This window comes from Mandrillus leucophaeus, unplaced genomic scaffold (assembly GCF_000951045.1).
Source record: "Mandrillus leucophaeus isolate KB7577 unplaced genomic scaffold, Mleu.le_1.0 Scaffold22, whole genome shotgun sequence".
Classification (NCBI taxonomy): Eukaryota; Metazoa; Chordata; class Mammalia; order Primates; family Cercopithecidae; genus Mandrillus; species Mandrillus leucophaeus.
The window spans coordinates 1882662-1902059 of record NW_012102254.1 but is presented as its reverse complement, the minus strand read 5'-3'; the positions used below and the strand labels follow the sequence as shown (position 1 = coordinate 1902059).

General features: G+C 50.9%; 3 protein-coding genes and 1 pseudogene across 9 annotated transcripts in view; 2 read left to right on the top strand and 2 right to left on the bottom strand.

The window, feature by feature from the left end:
* The window catches only part of PLXNB1 (plexin B1), a 26410-nt gene extending 26227 nt beyond the window's left edge, over positions 1–183 (bottom strand). For both annotated transcript variants that reach the window (XM_011980998.1, XM_011980999.1), the window contains exon 1: positions 98–183. The gene's annotated coding sequence lies outside the window, so the exon portion shown is untranslated. The remainder of the gene's footprint in view (positions 1–97) is intronic.
* Positions 184–2251: 2068 nt separating this feature from the next.
* CCDC51 (coiled-coil domain containing 51) lies at positions 2252–10963 on the bottom strand. Of its 5 annotated transcripts, none has more exons than XM_011980992.1 (4): positions 10594–10963; positions 4914–5233; positions 3789–3953; positions 2252–3248 (listed from the first exon to the last, which is right to left on the bottom strand). In XM_011980992.1, the coding sequence occupies exons 2-4, from the start codon at positions 5223–5225 to the stop codon at positions 2490–2492; spliced, it is 1236 nt and encodes a 411-aa protein (XP_011836382.1). In that variant the 5' UTR covers positions 5226–5233; positions 10594–10963; the 3' UTR covers positions 2252–2489. The 5 variants fall into 5 exon arrangements, with proteins under 5 accessions (XP_011836382.1, XP_011836381.1, XP_011836385.1 ...); XM_011980991.1 differs by having other exon boundaries at positions 10485–10617; XM_011980995.1 differs by having other exon boundaries at positions 3789–4060; positions 4914–5112; positions 10485–10617.
* Positions 10792–14700, top strand: TMA7 (translation machinery associated 7 homolog (S. cerevisiae)). The gene is made up of 3 exons (XM_011980996.1): positions 10792–10965; positions 11048–11135; positions 14336–14700. Exons 1-3 carry the CDS (start codon positions 10795–10797, stop codon positions 14368–14370), a joined length of 294 nt encoding a protein of 97 aa, XP_011836386.1. The 5' UTR covers positions 10792–10794; the 3' UTR covers positions 14371–14700.
* A 2431-nt stretch (positions 14701–17131) lies between these two features.
* Positions 17132–17908, top strand: LOC105540386 (annotated as a pseudogene). The gene has a single exon (XR_001006184.1). The product of XR_001006184.1 is annotated as an ATR-interacting protein pseudogene (transcript).
* The last annotated feature ends 1490 nt before the right edge of the window (positions 17909–19398 follow it).

The window sequence follows — 19398 nt, the reverse complement described above, 5'->3', positions numbered from 1 at the left end:
CACCTGCCCGACCCGTTCTCCTGCCAGCGCCCGGCCTCGCCCCGCGCCCGGAGCTCCTTACCCGGCTCCGGTGGTCATCCTCCCCAACTTTCTTTACCTGAACTCCGAAGCGCCTTGTTTCTCCCCTGCGCACCTGGCCCTGCCCACCTCCCCTGCTCCCAGTACTCCCCAACAGCCAATCCCTCCTTCCGGCCCCACCTCTGGCTGTTTGAGAACATGGGCTTTGGACCTGGGCTTGCGCCATCAACTAAGCCATGTAACCTGACACCAACCCCCCCAGCCTATTTGCTCACCAGCAAGTGGGGGTGATACCACCTCTAGCGGGGCTGTGAAGGCAGGGCACCTGGGCTGCAGAGGCGCACAAGCAAGGGCTCACTTCCTTCCTTTCTTCCCAGCCCAGGACCCAGACCTGGACCCACTCCAAGCTGAGAAGCATTGAGCAAGTCTGGGCTCTCTCACTGGCAAACACCTGGGCCTTCTGCGGGAGGAAACACTGGCAGAAGGGTTCTCTCCTGGGGACCATTTGTCCCCTGTGCAGGGCCATTCACACCCTAGCACGCCCACGGCTAACTCAGGAGCCAGAATCTGGCCCATCCGATTAGGACTTTTGGAGGACTTTGGCTAAAAGCCATTGGCACAGCTTCCTGGGAGGCAAAAATGTCACACGCATCATCTGAAAGCCTCCAAGGCCTCCACAGGCTAGGTGAACCTCAGTCAAGAGATTCAGGTCATCCACACTGGCTACTGCCCTAGAGCTACAGACACCCTCTTCCCACCTCCCGCCAGCTATCAAGGGGTCTCCCGTCAGGTCACCCCTTTTCCTCCACTCCCACTTCCAGCATCTGAGTCCAGGTGCTTAGCACCTTTTCTGCAGCAGCATAGCAATCCCTCCCTGGATCCCTCACCCTTAGCCTCTCACCTCAGACTGCCAACTGGTACCCCGGGCCTCTGACTTCATGCTGCGCAACTCCCCCACACTCATCACCACCCCAGCCAGGACAGTCTGCCCCAGTCCCTCACCCACTTTGGCTTTCCTGCCTATGTAGCTTGCAGGAGCCCCCTTCACATGCACAGAATCCCTCCCTCCCCAAATCGATTCATCCAAGCACACACCCTTCAGGACCTATCTCACCTCAGAGGAAACTGGGTCTTCCAAACCCCACAACCCCCTTCATCTGTACACAGATACGATACCTACTGCCCTATGAGGAATGTGAACACTCTAAGCGCAGGGTCTTTGCATCCCATGCCATTCTGGGGAGCCATTACTCGCCAAGGATAGAGTGACTGAGGGACCAGGTGCTGAGAACCTGAGGTGGGGGGCATTTGGGCCATACTCACTGCCCAAGACTGAACACAGGCTCCAAGAAGAAAGTATGCCTTATGGGAAACACTCCTGGCTCCACAGGCTCTGACACCTCTGCATAGACACCAGTGAACAAGCCCCCACCTGCAGCCCCTGCATACAGCTACCCTGTGCTCTCAAAGGGGAGTGGGTTCTCTGGAACGTGCCTGACTTCCAATACTCCAACACCAGGACTGAATACCAGCCCAAAGCTCCTGTTTACTCAGGGCACACAAGGCCACCCATGGCCATTTAGTCCAGGAGGTCATGGGTCACTGTTCCCCTCTGAAAAGAGATCATACACATGCCCCCACTGCACCTCCCACCCGTGGGAGACCCCCCTTCCCTATCACTGCCTCTCCATGCACACTCCTGGTGTCCTGAGCTCTGCCTATGCCTGTGGAAGATTTCCCCGGGCTGTGTGGAGGTGCACCCAGCCCCAGTGGCACACCAGTGCTGCCCAAAGCACTCTCTATACCAGGGATCCAGATTGGCCACCAATTCCTATACTTATGTCCCCAGCAACATTTATCAACCATTCCCCCAGTCTTTCTTCCCTGCTTTCCTCTGATCACTCCTCCAGTACTAGAACCAGGAAGTTCTCCCCCACATGGTAGAGAAAGTGATCCAGGAGATGGGAAGTAACCGTGGTCACCAATGAGTAGGCAGCTGGCTAGGTTCCACTCGCTGGAACTCCCAGGCCATCTGACATCGGACAGTCAGGTAAGTGGAGGGCAGGCCAGGAAATTCAAAATGAAAATCTAGGCCTCAGGATTGCATCTATAACAGTTCAGAAAAGAGGACAGACAGGAGATGAGAGAGGAACTAAAGGGGGTGACTACCCCAACTCCAGGCCCAACCTTCAAGTCTTGGATCTTGATTCTCAATGAAAAAAACTCAGTCTGATTGTTTTAAATAATAAAACTCAGGATATTTTAATTGGACATTAGCACAAAGTTTTGATAATTAATGTAAATGAACCTTGTCTGCAAAGTGAAGTGTGCCTGCTGGTGAGTGACACAGATGCTGCTCCTTCAGATTGAGGTTATACACGCCCCCAAAGGCTCACTTCATTGCCACAAGTCTCTAACTAAATCCACATTTACAGCTATTGCCTCAGACCCTCTGGAGGAGGGGCCAGGGGTTAGCTGGCTCTGAATAGCATGTAGAGCACAGGTAGTGTGGCCACAAATGTCACACAGGTGACCAGGGTGCTGTAGATGGTGTTCCTGTTGACTTGGGCTTCTAGTCTCTGCTCCGTGTCCGACAGTGCCAAGATCATACTCCCCTGCTCTAGCAAGGAGCTGGGCATAGCCCCGTCTGCTGGTTCCACCAGGCCTGGGTGTGCTGCAGCCTTTACAAGCTGAACCACCCCAGCCATTTGGCTACAAGTCTTTTCTAGGCCATCAAGCTGCTCTCGTAAGCCTTCTAGACATGAATGGACTTGCCTGGAATGACTGAACTGCTCTTTCAAGGCAGCTGAAAGGACGTCTACATCTCTGTCTCTGGTAGGGGGAGTACCTGCCTGTGACCCAGAGCCCTGCCCCGGCCCAACAGCATGTACCAGGCCTCTCAAGTCCACCATGAGATTGTGGAGGTCCCTCTGCTGGAGGGAGTAGCTAGACGCCTGTTCTCGAATGGCCTCCTGGAGACTCACAGGCCCCTTCTGTGCCTCCAGGAGTAAGGCCTTCAGCTCCTGTAGCCGGACACGGTTCACATAGGTGGAGCCAGCCACACCAATCAGGGCCCCCAGGACTGAGCCAATGAGGGACCAGTTCTTGGTCCTCTCCGCCCTTGTGCGCTCCTTCTCATGACTTTCCCGCACAGCTGCAGAGAAGAGGGAGAATTTCTCGCGCTCAGAGTCTTCTGCACGCAGATAGGCTGTGCGAAGTCTCTTCTCCTCCTGCAGAAGCAAAGCCATGTTACTGGGTTACATGGGGACAAGGTGGCCCTGCAGCTACAGCCACCAACAGATGGCTCACTACCTTGTGCCTGGCAGAGTACATGTTCCACAGACCCCTGCTGAATGAATGAAGGTAGCACGAACCCGGCTGGGTCAGAGGGGCAAAGGAATTGGGAGTGAGCAAAGTGAGTTACATGATCGTCCCACCTGAGCAGTCCTGGGTTTGACCAGAGGTGTACTTATGTCTACACGAAGGGAAGTGTCCAGCACTTCCTGGGCCAGCCCCTCCATGGTTCTCCTTCCTCAGCATTCTAGGTCCCAGGCTACACTGCTCTGAACAGTTGGCCCCTGTACTCCAGAAGAAAGTAGATGGACAGGCTCTGGAAGCTTGGGGTTCTGTCCCTCCATAGGAGCTTCTGGTTCACCTCTGTACCAGGCCTCTGATTAAGGACCAGTCAGGGTTCCCATTTGGCCCCTCCATGATCTGCCAGGCTAGGGTCACTGTCCAGGTGTGAAAGGATTGCCTCCTGAGGTGCCTACCTGCAGCATCCTGTGCTCGAGAGTAGCCAGTTCCAAGTACTGACTGTCCTCCCTGGAGACACGGTCCAAGCGGTCCCTCACCTCCTTCAGCTTGGCCTGGTGAACTTCCAAGTCCTCCCGAGCCTCTCGGACAAGCCCTCGAGCCACCATGAACACTTTCTCAGCCTGCAAAGAGAAAACCGGAGGCCATCTGCACCTTCTCTCCACACCCACACAGGCTCAGCTGCATTCCCAGCGAGGCTGTGGCTAAGAAGAGGTCACTGGGGTGTGAGCTGCAAAGGCTGGAAACGGAATTCCTTAGACACTAATCCTGGCTCACCCAGTGGTGTTCAAAGTGCAGCCTTGGGCCACACCCATCAGAATCACGAGATTCAGCCATTCAAGCAGAAATAACATGCCCCTGAAAAAACTTGAAAACAGCTAACAATGCACACAATTTGTGTCCATCAAACCTGTGTTGGTAGGCTTGTGTTGGTAGGCTGTTTCCCATGTGTTGCCTTATATATGCCTCATAACAATGCCATGAAAGGCACTGCTGCAGCCTACAGTTTATAGACCTGGAAACACCAGCTCAGCCAAGCTCAAAATCTCCAAGGAAAGAAATGGCACTGTTTGTCTCAAAGCCCCCGATGAACCCCAGGTTCTTCCCACCTTGCTACACTACTCCATGCCTAAGCAGGAGTGGGAACAAAGATGACAGAATGCTTTTCTGCCACCACAAAGGACTTGACAACCACAGCTCGCTCTTTCCACTCACAGTGTGACATTTCCTACTGCCCTCTACCTTCGCAAAAGATGTTGTAATTACACACAGTAACAGTACTGCAGCAAGCCCCAGGTAACTTTCACCATCAATCCCCAAACAGTCCACAAAGGAAGTATTTGCTGGCCTCACAGACTGGATGTTAGTGGCCAGGGACTTATTAGTACACAGTAACTGTTTTTAGAGAAAGTAGGTGGCACAGTTACATGGAGACCTTCACCCCAGAAGCATCAAGCCCAGGTTTCCACATGAGAAATGAGGCCAAACACAAGTCTGGATGTGGCTACCCAGCACCACGTGACTGGTTTGGCACATTTCCCAAGTCAGAGGGCAGGGCCAGCCACCCCAGCTCCCCTCCTCACCTCTGTCACCTTTCCCTGGGCCTCTCGAACCTCATTGAGTCCAACAAACTCTTCATATCTATCCCACCAAGTCTTGGCTGTGGAGGTTGCTCGTTGCTGAATGCTGTGCCCCAGGGCTCTTCCCAGTGCTGGGAGGCGGTGATGCAGCCCGAGGGCCACTTCCTCAGGTCTTTTCTCTCTGGGTTGGCTTGGGCCTGGGCTGCAGAGAGTCCTGGTCATAAAGAGGTCCCTTCCAAGGAGGCCCCTCCGGACCAGTATGCGGGGCACACCCACGATGTGCTGCGTGGCAAAGCCAGGGCTGCGCCCCGCCATCAGGAGATCTGTGAGGGGGACGCCAGACAGGTCAGCTCACAGCTGAGAAAGGCTGGACATAAGTCCGTTCTGAGGCCTAGGGACAGTTCTGAACAGACTAATCCCACTAAAATCATCTAAACTGAGCACCACCCTGTTGGGCCCAGAGACTGCGGCCCCTGTGGCAAGAGGATGGTCAGGCTCTCCTCTGGGTGCTCTTGGGCAATGGAACGCAGTTGGGGAAGAGCCTCTAGGATACCATTCCTTCCAGTGCCTGCCACCATGCCACACAAAGCGGACCCTTCCCTGCTACCCACTTCCCTACATCCCCCAGGTCTCTCTGCTGTGACTTGAATGAGAATCCTGATGTCCAGGTTTCTGATATCAAAGACAGTTTTGAAACCAGAGTTGTATACATGCTGACAAAGCCCCACAAAGATGCATAAATACTCCCTGCAATGTTGTAGAACTCAGGGGAATTCAGGAAGACTAAGATCCAGGATCATTTCCGTTAAACAGCCTCAAAACCAACTCCCCAGACTCTCTAAGGACTGCCTCAGCACAAGGGAAGCAGAGTTTCAATTCTGTGCAAGGGCCTAAGGACGCAGGCCATTTGTGACCCAAGACAGAAAACTCTTAGCTCTCCTCTAAGACAATTCCAAGGGCAAAACAAAACAAAACTGTTTTTGCCACAGAGGACTTTTCTTAGGTTCACGCCATCCGTCTTCGCCCCCAGACTTTCCAGGCCACCAACTCTCAGTCTCACACTTCTTGACTTCCATAAGCTTTCTCTTTCCTCTCCAACCTGCCATTGCTCAACGGGTTAGGTTTCTCTCATCTTTCCCTCTTCCATCTTGCTTTGATATTTGGGCCTGCTTCTCATTACCTGAACAGCAGGGAGTCTCCTGTTATCCAGAATCAGGCCTCACCTGAGCCCAAGAGTGCCAGTGACTCTGAGGACCACAAAGAGGTGGCCAGGTGACCCGTTTTCTCAGAAAAAGCTGAGCCAACAGCACCCTCCTCTGGCCAAACCACACCTCAAAGTCCCTAAGCGCTGATCCTGGCTGTGAGAGCGACACCTGGTGGCCAACAGACGAGGCCAGAGAGAGAAAAGCAGAGGGAGCTGCAGACAGGAAGAAACTGAAGGAGCTCCAGATACAGAATAGAAAGGGGCTTCCTGATGGAAGGTGATGTGAGACAGAGGCCCCCCACAGCACCCTAGCCTCCTCTCCATCATGCTGTGCTAAGAGCTGTCTTTGGAGAAGCTCAGGGGCTTTGAAAACACAGCTGGTAGGGTAGAAACATGTCTTCTGGGCAAAGTGGGCCTGAGCTGAGAGCCGCAGAAGGGAACATCACTGTGACAGTGGTCCCAAGCTCGTGCCACATCCAAACCCCTGGGCCCCCTTCATAAGGCTGGGTTCCATGGCCATGAGGGTGCATACCATCCAGGCCCCAGCAGCCAGTCAGACTCCCAGGCCTCAAGGCCAGCACCCACGACGCACAGGCTGGGACTCTATAACACCCCTGCAGGTGTATCCTTCATCAAACAAAGCATGCAGTGTCCACCATGGCTGGCACCACTTTTCAACACCCTCTCTTCCCAACATCACTGCCCCTCTTGGCTTCCTCCAACCTTCTCAGCCTCCTTTCCCAGCACCGCCTCTACTAGCTGCCCACTTTTAGACCCCAGGAAGGTCACCCATTCCTGGCAGAGATGACAACTACTCTACTGTCTCTTGTGCAATCTTCGCTTTCTTCCCTCCCCTCCCCCACCCCCCCGTTCTGCATATGGCAGCCCAAGGCTCCGTAACACAAAAATCAGATTACATTCCTCTGATCAAAATCCCCCAAAAGCTCCCATTTCACCTGGCGGTGGCCAAGAAGCCCTGAGACCTCTCAGCCCTCATCCTCTTCCTTCTACTACCATACTCTGCTCCAGCCACTGTGCTGCTCTGTGCTCTGCCACCTCCTCCAGCTGGATGACTCTTCCTTCACAAGTCCACTCAGCTCACCCTGACATCTTCATCTTTGCCCAAATATCACCTCTCAGTAAGGCTTCCTTGACCACTCCCTCCCCAGCTAGCTTCTCTGCTTTATTTTTCTCCTGATGGACACATTTCCTTCTGTGTTGCCTATTCTCTCACTAGAACCTAAGCTGGGTGACAACAGAGACTTCATAAGGGAATGTGGCAATAATCCCCAAGTTGTTTCTCCACTCCAGTCCCTCCCCTCAGCCTCTCCACCACCCCACCAGCCCCCAACCCCAGGCCCCATTTCTCAGCCCCCAGGATGTCACCACTTAGATGTTTCACAGGCCCCCCAACCACCAAGGGGAAGAATGTTCCTGGCAAAGAGAAAAGGTGGAAAGTGCTTGAGGTTGCTCAAAACCTGAAAGGCAGTCAGTGCAACTGGAAAGCAAAAGCAGAGATGAATGGATGGAGAAGCTGGACAGGTGAAGCAGGGCCCTGAGGGTCAAGTTCAGAATCCTGCCCCTTCAGATCCATTCTCCCACTCTATGTAGATGGCTGTCTCCTACCAACTGCCCCTTCCTCAAGCCTCTATCATGTTCCTCATCTTCACTTCCAGCCTGATAGTCTGCTTGCTTCATTTTCCACCAAGAAAATAATTAAAAGTTGGAAGAGAACTTCCACAAACTCCCAGTCACCAGTAACTGCCCCATTTCCATCTCCTCTCTTGACCCTCAGGATAAAAAAACCCATGCTTCTAGGGAAGACCAACCTGTGTGCCCCAGGGCCCAAATCCTCTCTCTTCCTGAGACACTGCTCAGTAATTGATCTGACACCCCCACCAGCAACTGCCCCATTTCTCTGGTTCCCTTTATAACCAAACTCCTTGACAGACTGCCTGAATTCACTGTTTCTGTTCCTCTTCTCTGATTCCATCCAGCTCCCTCTGATCTGGCCTTCACCCCCTCCTCCTTCACATGCCGTTTCACTTGGTTTCCAGTGCCCACTCATCTGCCTAACCTCTGGAATATGCAGCACCCCAGCGCTCAGCACTCAGACTCCTCTCTTATCCAGTCCTGTGGTTTTAAAAATCATCTATGAAAATGGTCTAAAAAATTTATTTTGGTGAAGGCCATACAACTCTGTGAATATAATAAAACCACTGAATTGCACACATTGCATGAATTGTATGGTATGCAAGTTATACATCAATAAAGTTGTTTAAAAAAAAAAAAAAATTATACTCTTGACTCCTCCAGCCCATACCTCTCTCCACAGGGTTCTTGGCTCATTTATCAAACTTCCCAACCTGTATCTCTGCCTGAAAATCTTTTTTTTTTTTTTTTTTGAGACGGAGTCTTGCTCTGTCGCCCAGGCTGGAGTGCAGTGGCGCAATCTCGGCTCACTGCAACCTCCACCTCCCGGGTTCAAGCAATTCTCCTGCCTCAGCCTCCTGAGTAGCTGGGATTACAGGCACCCCACCATGCCCAGCTAATTTTTATATTTTTAGTAGAGACGGGGTTTCACCATGATGGTCAGGCTGGTCTCGAATCCCTGACCTCGTGATCCACCCACCTCAGCCTCCCAAAGTGCTGGGATTACAGGCAGGAGTCACCACGCTCGGCCCGTCTGCCTGAAAATCTAATGGAGATCTCATCTTCCCCTCCCAAACCTGTTTTTCCCATAGCCTTCTCCAACATGGATGACAGCAATACCAGGTTCAAGTATTCAGACCAACAACCTCGCATCACCCCTGATTCCTCATTTCTCTCCCACCTCACATCCATCTATCAGCAAATGCCACTGGCTTTCCAAATCCAGGATCCCTCCTCTTCTCACCTCTGCCACTGCTACCAAATGGTCCCAATGACCCACATCACATCTCTAGCCTGGACTATCCCAAGAGCCTCCTGACAGACGTCACCCTGCTTCTATTCCAGTCACTGCAATTTATTGTCAGCAGAGTCAATGTTCCTTTCCAAACACAGGTGGGACCATATCTCTCTGCTCAACCCCTACAACGGTTCCCCACTTCTCTCAAGGTAAAAGCCTGTCTTTTCCATGGCCTACAGGGAACCTACCCACTGGCTCTCATTCCTCTGACCTCATCTCCCACTAGTCTCCCTTTCCTCACTCCACTCCAAGCACATGGATCTTCTTGAAGTTGCTGGAGCGCACCAGGTTGTTCCCAGCTCAGGGCCTTCATGACAGCTGCTATCAGTGCTGCTTGCTCCCTCACCTTCTTCAAGTCCTGCTCAACTAGTAGCCCCTTGGGAGGTCTACACACACCCTATCAGATATGGCGATCCCACTCCCACCCTAGCACTCCTGACCCACTGTCTACACTTTATTTTTTCCATGCACCTATCACATGACCTACAATATGTATCTCATTTATTTGCTTTGGTTATAGTCTGTCTCACTCACTAGAATTTCAGCTTGGTACCTACATATAGTACATACCCAGCAAAAAATGTATTCATCTGCCTAATCTTTGGACACTGTAGCATCCCAGCACTCAGCACTGTTACTTAAAAAATTAAGAGCTTTGGCCAGGCGCGGTGGCTCACGCCTGTAATCCTAACACTTTGGGAGGCTGAGGCGGGAGGATCATGAGGTCAGGAGTTCGAGACCAGCCTGGCCAATATGGCGAAACCCCGTCTCTACCACAAATTTTCCAGGCATGGTGGCGGGCATCTGTAATCCCAGCTACTGGGGAGGCGAAACCCCATCTCTACTAAAAATACAAAAATTTTCCGGGCATGGTGGTAGGCACCTGTAATCCCAGCTACTGGGGAGGCTGAGACAGGAGAATCGCTTGAACCCAGGAAGCAGAGGTTGAAGTGAGCCAAGATCGTGCCATTGCACTCCAGCCTGGGCGACAAGAGCAAGGCTCCATCTCGGGGGGGAAAAAAAAGCTTTATTGATATATAACTTGCATACCATATAATTCACGCAATAACTTGCATACCATATAATTCACGCAATAACTTGCATACCATATAATTCACGCAATGTGTACAATTCAGTGGTTTTAGCATATTCACAGAGTTGTATGGCCATGACCAAAATAAATTTTTTAGACCATTTTCACAGATGAATAAACAGAATTCGCAAACTGCTGCACCCCTGACTATACTATAAAACAAACTCCTTACAGGGGTCTTCAAAGCTATAGGACCATGTGATATAACTCCCTCCCACTTCTGCCATCTCCCAGCCTACTCTACCTCCACCCAAGCTGTGCTTTCCTCGGTTCCAGGAACGCGCCGAGCTTCAAGGCCTTTGCACATGCACATGCCCTGCTGTGTACCTGAAGTGCTCTTCCCGCGCACGGCCACAGGCCTGGGGGGCCTTCCGATTAAGTACCCCTCCTACGGTTCCGGATTCTACCCTGGCAGGACGACCCTAGTTCCTCGTACCTGGCGCGGCCTGACCTAGCGTCTGCCACTCAGTTGACCTCTGACCTGTTAGTCCCCGCCCCTGGAGCGCCGTATCCGGTAGCGAGAGTTCAACTTCCTGACTAGGAGCCAATCAGGGGGGCCGCCTCGCTGTCTACGACAGAGGGTGGGGGAAGACGCGCCGTTTCCGGTGGCAGGGTCTGGGGAAAGGCGGCAGGCGCGATGTCCGGCCGCGAAGGTAAGTGTTGCGGGACGGGGAGGACTGTGAGGACTGTGGGGACGGCGGGGCGGGGACCGGGCGGCAGGGGCAGGCCGAACGTGTTCGTGTCGCCCACAGGTGGCAAGAAGAAGCCACTGAAACAGCCTAAGAAGCAGGCCAAGGAGATGGACGAGGTGAGGGCGGGCGCGGAGACACGGGCGGGTGCGGAGGGCCTGGGAAACAGGCCTGAGTTGAACCCCCTTTGCCTCTCCCCAGGAAGATAAGGCTTTCAAGCAGAAACAAAAAGAGGAGCAGAAGAAACTCGAGGAGCTAAAAGCGAAGGCCGCGGGGAAGGGGCCCTTGGGTAAGTGGGGGCTGAATGTAGCTCAAGCTGGCCAAACGCTATGAGCGTCTGTTGGGATGAGGGCGCGGACATGCGTTTTTCCTGCCTACTGAACTGCGAGGTCTCGTTTTCCGACGTCCGCTGTAGCGGATGGTCTTTAGCCAGTCTCGGATTTGCAGCAGCAGTAAGGGCCGGGAGCTGGAAACGAAGTCTCCTGCCTCCCAGGCAGTCTAGACTTCCATTCCTTAGGGAATGCAGAAACGGAAACATTGAAATGTATTTACCTCAGACGCAGATTCATACAGTTAAGTTTCTCAGTGTCTTCCGCAATCTCTTGCCCCAAATTCGTATTTTACTGCCTTCTTAGTGTTTGAACGTTATTTGACTTCGAAGTTTTTCTGTGTGTTTTTTGTTTTGTTTTGTTTTTTTGAGACAGAGGCTCACTCTGTCTCCCAGGTTGGAATGCAACGGCGCGATCGCGGCTCACTGCAGCCTCCGCCTTCCTGGTTCAAGCGATTCTCCTACCTCATCCTCCCAAGTAGCTGGGCGTACAGGCGGCTGCCACCACGTCTGGCTAATTTTTCTTTTTTTTTTTTTTTTTTTTTTGAGACGGAGTTCGGCTAATTTTTGTACTTTTAGTAGAGAGAGGGGTTCACCATCTTGGCCAGGCTGGTCTTGAACTCCTGACCTCGTGATCCACCCGCCTCGGCCTCCCAAATGCTGGGATTGCAGGCGTGAACCACCGCGCCTAATTTTTTTCGTATTTATTGTAGAGACGGAGTTTCACCATGTTGGCCAAGCTGGTCTCAACTCCTGACCTCAGGTGATCCACCCGCCTGGGCCTCCCAAAGTCCTCGGATTACAAACCTGAGCCAAAGCGCCCGGCCACCCTTTTTTTTTTTTTTGTACTCATATTATCTCTATGCTTTTGCTTTCTGAGTCTTTCTACTTCTGGGTGTGCCTAGACTAAAAGATAAAGTCCAGGCTCTTCAGTGTGCTGTTGCTCCATATGCTTTTCTAACTGAATCCTCCACCTTTTTACATCTTTTATGTAGGAGGAATTCATTACATTTCAAAAGATTTTTCAGGCCCAGCAGTTCTAGTACTTTATGTGCATCTTAAGCATTATTTTACATTCATCCAACTAGTGATTATTTTCTCCACAGTTGTTTATGCCCTATTTGAGCACTGTGAGCCACACTAGGCATGATGGAGACAAGGATGGTGGGAGTGTCATCCGGGGCTTCTCAAGACCTCTCTCCCAGTGGGTTTGATCCATTATTCTTTACCTACCCAGCACTGAGATTCTAGTTCTTGAGATTCCTTTTCAGAATGGTGTAAGGGGCCAGGCACAGTGGCTGACGACCATAATCCTAGTGCTTTGGGAGGCCTAAGCAGGAAGATTGTTTAAGGCTAGGAGTTCACAGCATCAAAGGGAGACCCTGTCTACAGAAAAATTTTAAAATTAGCTGAGCGTGGTGGTGGTGGCTCATTTCCTGTAATCCCAGCTATTTAAAAGGCTGAGGCAGCCTCATTTAAGTACAGGAGTTAAAGGTAAGAGGATTATTTGAGCACAGGAGTTCAGGCTGCAGTGAGCTGGGATCACGCCACTGTATTCCAGCCTGGGAGACAGAGTGAGATCCTATCTCAAAAAAAAAAAAAAGGTATCTTGCACCCTTTTTTAATCTGTGATTGTGTATAGGGAAAAGATCAGTCCTTAGTGTAACTCTATGCTAGTTGTTTGTCATTGAGCATCATCTAATATTTTTTTTTTAAGGTTTATTTTGTCAGGCCCCTTTGGATCTTCTTTCCTGTATTAAGCATATATAACCCTACACTGTTTCTTTTTTTTTTTTTTTTTTTTTAAGATGGAGTCTCACTCTGTCACCCAGGCTGGAGTGCAGTGGCACGATCTCAGCTCACTGCAACCTCCGCCTCCTGGGTTCAAGTGATTCTCCTGCCTCAGCCTCCTGAGTAGCTGGGATTACAGGTGCACACCGCCATTCCTGGCTAATTTTTGTATTTTTAGTAGAGACAGGGTTTCACCATGTTGGCCAGGATGGTCTCGATCTCCTGACCTTGTGATCTGCCCGCCTCAGCCTCCTAAAGTGCTGGGATTACAGGCGTGAGCCACCGCGCCTGGCCCAATCCTACACTGTTTCTTAAATCGCCTACTGGGTTCCACATATATGATGATTTGTAAATTAGTAGAGTATACCAGGTGCCAGGATCATAATATGGAAGGCAGTATAACGTGGCAGTTAAGAATGTGGACTTTGAAGTCAGACAACTCAGGTTGGAATCCTGGCTTGTCACATACCTTGAACAACACCTAACAATAATACTACTTTTTTGGCTGGGCACAGTGGCTCACGCCTGTAATCCCAGCACTTTGGGAGCTGAGGTGGGTGGACCACTTGAGGTCAGGAGTTCGAGACCTGCCTGGCCAACATGATGAAACCCCATCTCTACTAAAAATACCAAAATTAGCCGGATGTGGTGGCGTGTGCCTGTAGTCCCAGCTACTCGGGAGGCTGATGCATAAACAATCGCTTGAACCCGGGAGGCGGAGGCTGCGGTGAGCCAAAATTGCACCACCGTAGTCCAGCCTAGGTGACAAAACAAGACTGTCCCAAAAAAAAGGCTGGGCTCGGTGGCTCACACTTGTAATCCCTGCATTCTGGGAGGCCGAGGCAGGCGGATCACCTGAGGTCAGGAGTTCGAGACCAGCCTGACCAATATGGTGAAGCCCCGCCTCTACTAAAAATACAAAAATTAGCTGGGGCTTGTAGTCCCAGCTGCTCGGGAGGCTGAGACGGGAAAATTGCTTGAACCCAGGAGGCAGGGGTTGCAGTGAGCCGAGATCGTGCCACTGCACTCCAGCCTGGGCGACACAGCAAGACTCTGGCTCAAAAAAAAAAAGAACTTCTTTTTCTGTAAAATGGGTTGATAGGGCATGAGGATTAAATAAGCCAATCTGTGAAGTATACAGGAGTGTAGATCTAAACCAGTGCGCAGCCAGCCACTGCTTGTAAACTCCATCTTATCCTCATTTTACCTTTACCTAGAACAGACAATATCAGTGAAGCTGCTATCCATGCTTGTGTTAAAGTGAATGCCCAGTACAAAAGCCAGGCTTTACTAAGGTCCACAGCAGGTCCATGGGGCTTCTACCGTAAGAACTATATTTTTCCCTAATTGTGACTATTTTTCTTTTGCAGCCACAGGTGGAATTAAGAAATCTGGCAAAAAGTAAGCTGTTCCTTGTGCCTGAGGAGATGGTGACCCTTTATTTCATCCTTATTTAAACGTCTATATTCCCTGCCATAACATCTTTTGCCACCTAAAGCTGGAATTAAGTGTTGTCTTGGAGCTGTTGTACATTTAAGAATAAACTTTTGTAAAAAAAAAAAAAAAAAACTTACAGTGGTTCATCATCTCTTTAGTTGTTTTCACTAAGTCATTCCTACCATAACTGTGAATTTAAAGTAAAACCAGCTCAGAACCTTGCCAGAGTCTGCTCTTTGGTCTTTGTTCTACCCTAAACTTTGTATCACCTGAAATTAAACCAACTCGTTTGAAAGGATGTCCTTCTCGTGTGGTTGTATGCCTGACAATACCTTACATGAGGTTAGTGGAAGAATTTGCACGTTTTTTTCTTGGTGGGGGAGGGGGTGGAGTGCAGTGGCATGATCTCTGCTCAATGCAACCTCCACCTCCCGGGTTCAAGGTGTTCTGCTTCGGCCTCCCAAGTAGCTGTGGTTACAGGCACCTGCCACCATGCCTGGCTGATTTTTTGTATTAGTAGAGGGGGGGTTTCACCATGTTGGCCAGGCTGGTCTCAAACTCCTGACCTCAAGTGATCTGCCTGCTTCAGCCTCCCAAAGTGCTGGGATTACAGGCATGAGCCACTGTGCCTGACCAGCATTTGTGCTTTTAAAACCCATCTTTATGTTGTGACATCCAGATTGCTGAATGTTTTGGTGAGACTTGTTCATCTGTTCATGTAAGGCGTGTGCTATATGCAGGCACTGGGGTACGTACCAGGGAACAGTTCCTGTTGTCAAGGAACTTCTCTACTGTGGAAGAGGCAGGGCAGGGCAAATGATATGATCCTCCAAGTTGCTGGCAGTGAAGTCCCCATGCCCACCAAACAGGTCCAGGGCAGCAGCTGCAGGAAGCCCCAGCCCACTTGCTGGTGGATGGAGGGGGTGCCGGTGCCAGTGCCAGGCAAGGGGTTGGGGGTGAGGCAAAACAGGGGCTCACTCTACCTCCTGCTGCCCAGGACTGGAGTCCCAGGCATACCTACCGCTTGCCCCTCACTAAATGCAAAGACAGAGACCATAATGTATGCTAAATATGTATTAAAACGCTTAGCTGGGTGTGGTGGTGCACTTCTGTAGTCCCAGCTATTTGGGAGGCTGAGGTGGGAAGATCACTTGAGCCCAGGAGTTTGAGGCTGCAGTGAGCCAAGATCACACCACTGCACTCCATCCTGGGAGACAGAACAAGACCCTGTATTTTTAAAAAAAATTAATTCAGAAGCACAAAGAGAGCTCTGGAACCATTATGGGGCTTTGCTAAATCAAAACTAGGTTTTAGAATATTTAAAACTTTCATGATTAATGTACTAGATATTAACCGCAGGATGGGGGGACAGGGGGAAGCCTGTGTTGGTCCTCTCCAGAAAGTTGCACAGCCAGGAGCACCCTTCTATAGGCTTCAGGCATTCCCTATGGGGCCTTGCCAGCTGGCACCCAGCCGTATGCTGCTAAAACAAGCCTGAGCACCAGTGATTGACACTGTTCGTGAAAGCAAGTTACTTGGTAGAACCTATCCCCCTTTAACAAATGAACAATCCTGTCTCTTTCCAGGACCAGAGTCCTGCAGCAATTAAGCATGCAACATTTGGGCAGCTATCTGAGGGAGACTACCAGTTACTCCAAAAAACTTTCAACTCCTTAGACACTGAAGGCCCTGATAGCACTCTCTTTTTCATTTAATCTTTTTATTTAATGCCTTCACAAACATTCCTAGGACACTCACAGGTGAAGTTTGGCACTGAGCAGGTAAGGCTGAAAGGGTCTTGCTCCTGTTACTCTCCATTGCCAGTTCTCTATTGCGACTGTTCTGCACACCACAGCTGCCCAATAAAATGTGTCAGGCACGCAAGCCCACCTCAAATTGCTGCTCCTTTGTGAAGGTTTACCTCTGTCTTCGCCACAGGTAACTGACCTGGCCTTTCTGTGGCTTCCCTTTCAATGTAGAATTCTCGTGTTAGTCTTATGTGCCGGCCTCCTACCCCTCTATCCTGCTAACTTGACTCAACCTGTAGGACAGCCCAGGTGCCATTTACAGAGGGACTTCCTTGACCTCCTGAGCCCTATTCTATGCAACCAGGGCTTACAAAAAAAAAAAACACTCCAGCACTCAGAGGAATGAAAGTTAACAGCCTGAGCAGCTCCCACCCCCTCCCACACAGGAACAGCTCCAAACATCACTCCTCCTTGGACTTTCCTCCTCCCTAAGCCTACCTCAAATGTACATATGTGAAACATTCACTATACCCGAAGATGTCTGCACACGACAGCTCTATTCATACTCCTCATCCAACAAATTACACTCTCCTCAAGAAAGCCTCGGGGCTTGTAGGAAGTAGGTCTGGCGGGAGAACGAAAGCGACGTCACGGAGACCACATCCCTGAATGCTGCCTGGCTCGACTCAAACGCAACACGCGTTAAATGCTAGGGCAAGCTGCTCCTGCGCAGCCCTCCTCCACAGAGTGCCAGGGAGAGAGCGTAAAGCCAACCGCGAGGCGGAGCTGGTGCGCCTCCGACCCGCGCCTACTGTAACCGGTCGTGCGGCACTAAGTCCTTGCAGCAAACCTGCCGAATTCCAGCCGTGGACCTCTGAACACCCGGCAGGGCCGGGTTTGGCGGCGCGCTGGGACTTTCGTCATTCTTCCGCGCCCTCCGCCTGCCAGCTGATTGGCCCCTGGGCCAGGGGCGGGGCACTCGCTGTGGAGGCAAGCCGCGGCGCGCGGGCGGTTGGTCCGGTTCTCGGGCCTGGCGGTAGGCAAGTCTGGCTTGTCGCTGTCGGATACTTGGGGTGAGCGGAAAGCATGGCGGGGACCTCCGCGCCAGGCAGCAAGAGGCGGAGCGAGCCCCCGGCGCCTCGCCCCGGCCCGCCGCCGGGCACCGGGCACCCCCCTAGCAAGCGGGCCCGGGGCTTCTCCGCGGCCGCTGCCCCGGACCCTGACGACCCGTTTGGCGCGCATGGGGACTTCACTGCCGACGACCTGGAGGAGCTTGACACCCTCGCGTCACAGGCCCTGAGCCAATGTCCGGCCGCGGCTCAGCACGTGTCCAGTGAGTGCTCCTCGGGGCCTTTTTCTCGGAGGGAGTTGCAGACCGCGCCAGATCGCCTTGATGGCTGTGGCTTCGGAGCCTCGCGGCCAGCACTGCCCTTTCGCCTTTTTAAAATATGGGAACACTCTAATTTAAGCAGCGGTTGTCTTCCAGAAGGTCCTTTGATTTTAGGGGGAAATAAATTAGCCAGGTCATACAGCAGATTTGAAACATAGAACGCTAAGTTGACATTTTACTTTATTTTCTAAAGTTTAGGCCACTTGGTTCTTGGTTCTAAGCAGAGATCCTTGGAACACACCTACCACCACCATCAGAACCATCACTACCCATGCGTGAGGACCCATTCTTGTGACAAGTTTGAGCGGCTTTAGATCTTATGAAGCCCACTGTCTCCCTTGGGCAGTGTTAGCATGGGAGGAGTCTGACACAGGCAAGAGATGGAATAAATTTATTCTTTTATACAACCAGTAAACTGTGCTAGGTGCCCAAACGTGAGGAACTGCAACTGAACTAACAATGAACAAAATACAAAAACTGTCCTTCATGGAGCTTACATGCTAGTTGAGGAATGAGTGAAGTCTTGAGGACTCCCAGAAAGAGAAAGATTTTGAGTGCACCTTGCATCTGTACTTGGGTGTCTCAAGGCACCTTAAACTCAACACGATCATTTCCTGGAAACCCAGTCCTCCTCCAGCATTTCTAGCATGGTGCCGGCAAAGCAGACATTCAGAGAATGATGACCACAAGGAAGTAACTAGCACCACTCTCCATCCAGTGGCACAAGGCGACTCTTCGCCTTTCCTTGACTCTACATCTAATTTCGTTGCAAAGCCTGTCAAGCTTACCTTCTTAATCCTTCTCTGGACTCTTATCACTTCTACCAACTGCCTGATCTATGCTGCCATGAGTCCTCCCTTGAACAATAGTCTGCTAAATTGGTTTCCCATTTCCAGTCTTGACTCCCTACAAGTGAGGCTTCACATTACATTCCGAGTGATCTTTTCAAAACTCAAATCTGGCTGTTATCTTATATACATAACTATTATCTTATATACATGAACACCCCTATTTTTTTTTTTTTTTTTGAGACGGAGTCTCACTCTGTCACCCTGGCTGAAGTGCAGTGGTGCCATCTTGGCTCACTGCAGCCTCCACCTCCCAGGTTCAAGCGATACTGCCTCAACCTCCCTAGTAGCCTCAGCCTCCCAAGTAGCTGGGATTACTTGTGCCCGCTACCACGCCCAGCTAATTTTTGTATTTTTAGTAAAGACGGGATTTTGCCGTGTTGGCCAGGCTGGTCTCAAACTCCTGACCTCAGGTGATCCACCTGCCTTGGCCTCCCAAAGTGCTAGGGTTACAGGCGTGAGCCACCGCACCCAGCCATGAACACCCCTAATGAAAGCCCTTTAATAATTTCCCACTTCTAGTGTAAAGACCAAAATCCTTAACATGGCCTGCAAGGCCCAGTCTGATTTGGCCCTTTCTCACTCTCTGGGTTCTGGCTGCACTAACTTTCTTTGAATTCTCTCTGCTTCTTTACAATACAGGAACTTTATACATTGTTCTTTCATTGTACATTGAGTATACTTTCCATTCATTCATCTCCACTTATCTGGTTAATTCCTACTTGTCCTTCAGCTCTCAGCTCCTTCAAGTCTTCCCTAGGGAAATGTTCCAGTCATCCCACGTAAGTCAGATTGCTGTCATATTACAGACTTTCCTGTATTTGTTCTCTTCTGCAGTTCTTAATCACAGTTATAATTTTCCATTTATCTGTGTGATTATTTGTCAAATGTCTTTTAAGCTCTGTGAGTATAAGGACAGTATCAATTTTGCTCGCCATTGTATCTGTAGAGCCTAACATGCCTGGCATATTGTATGTGGTCAGTAACTTTTTTTTTTTTTTTTTTTTTGA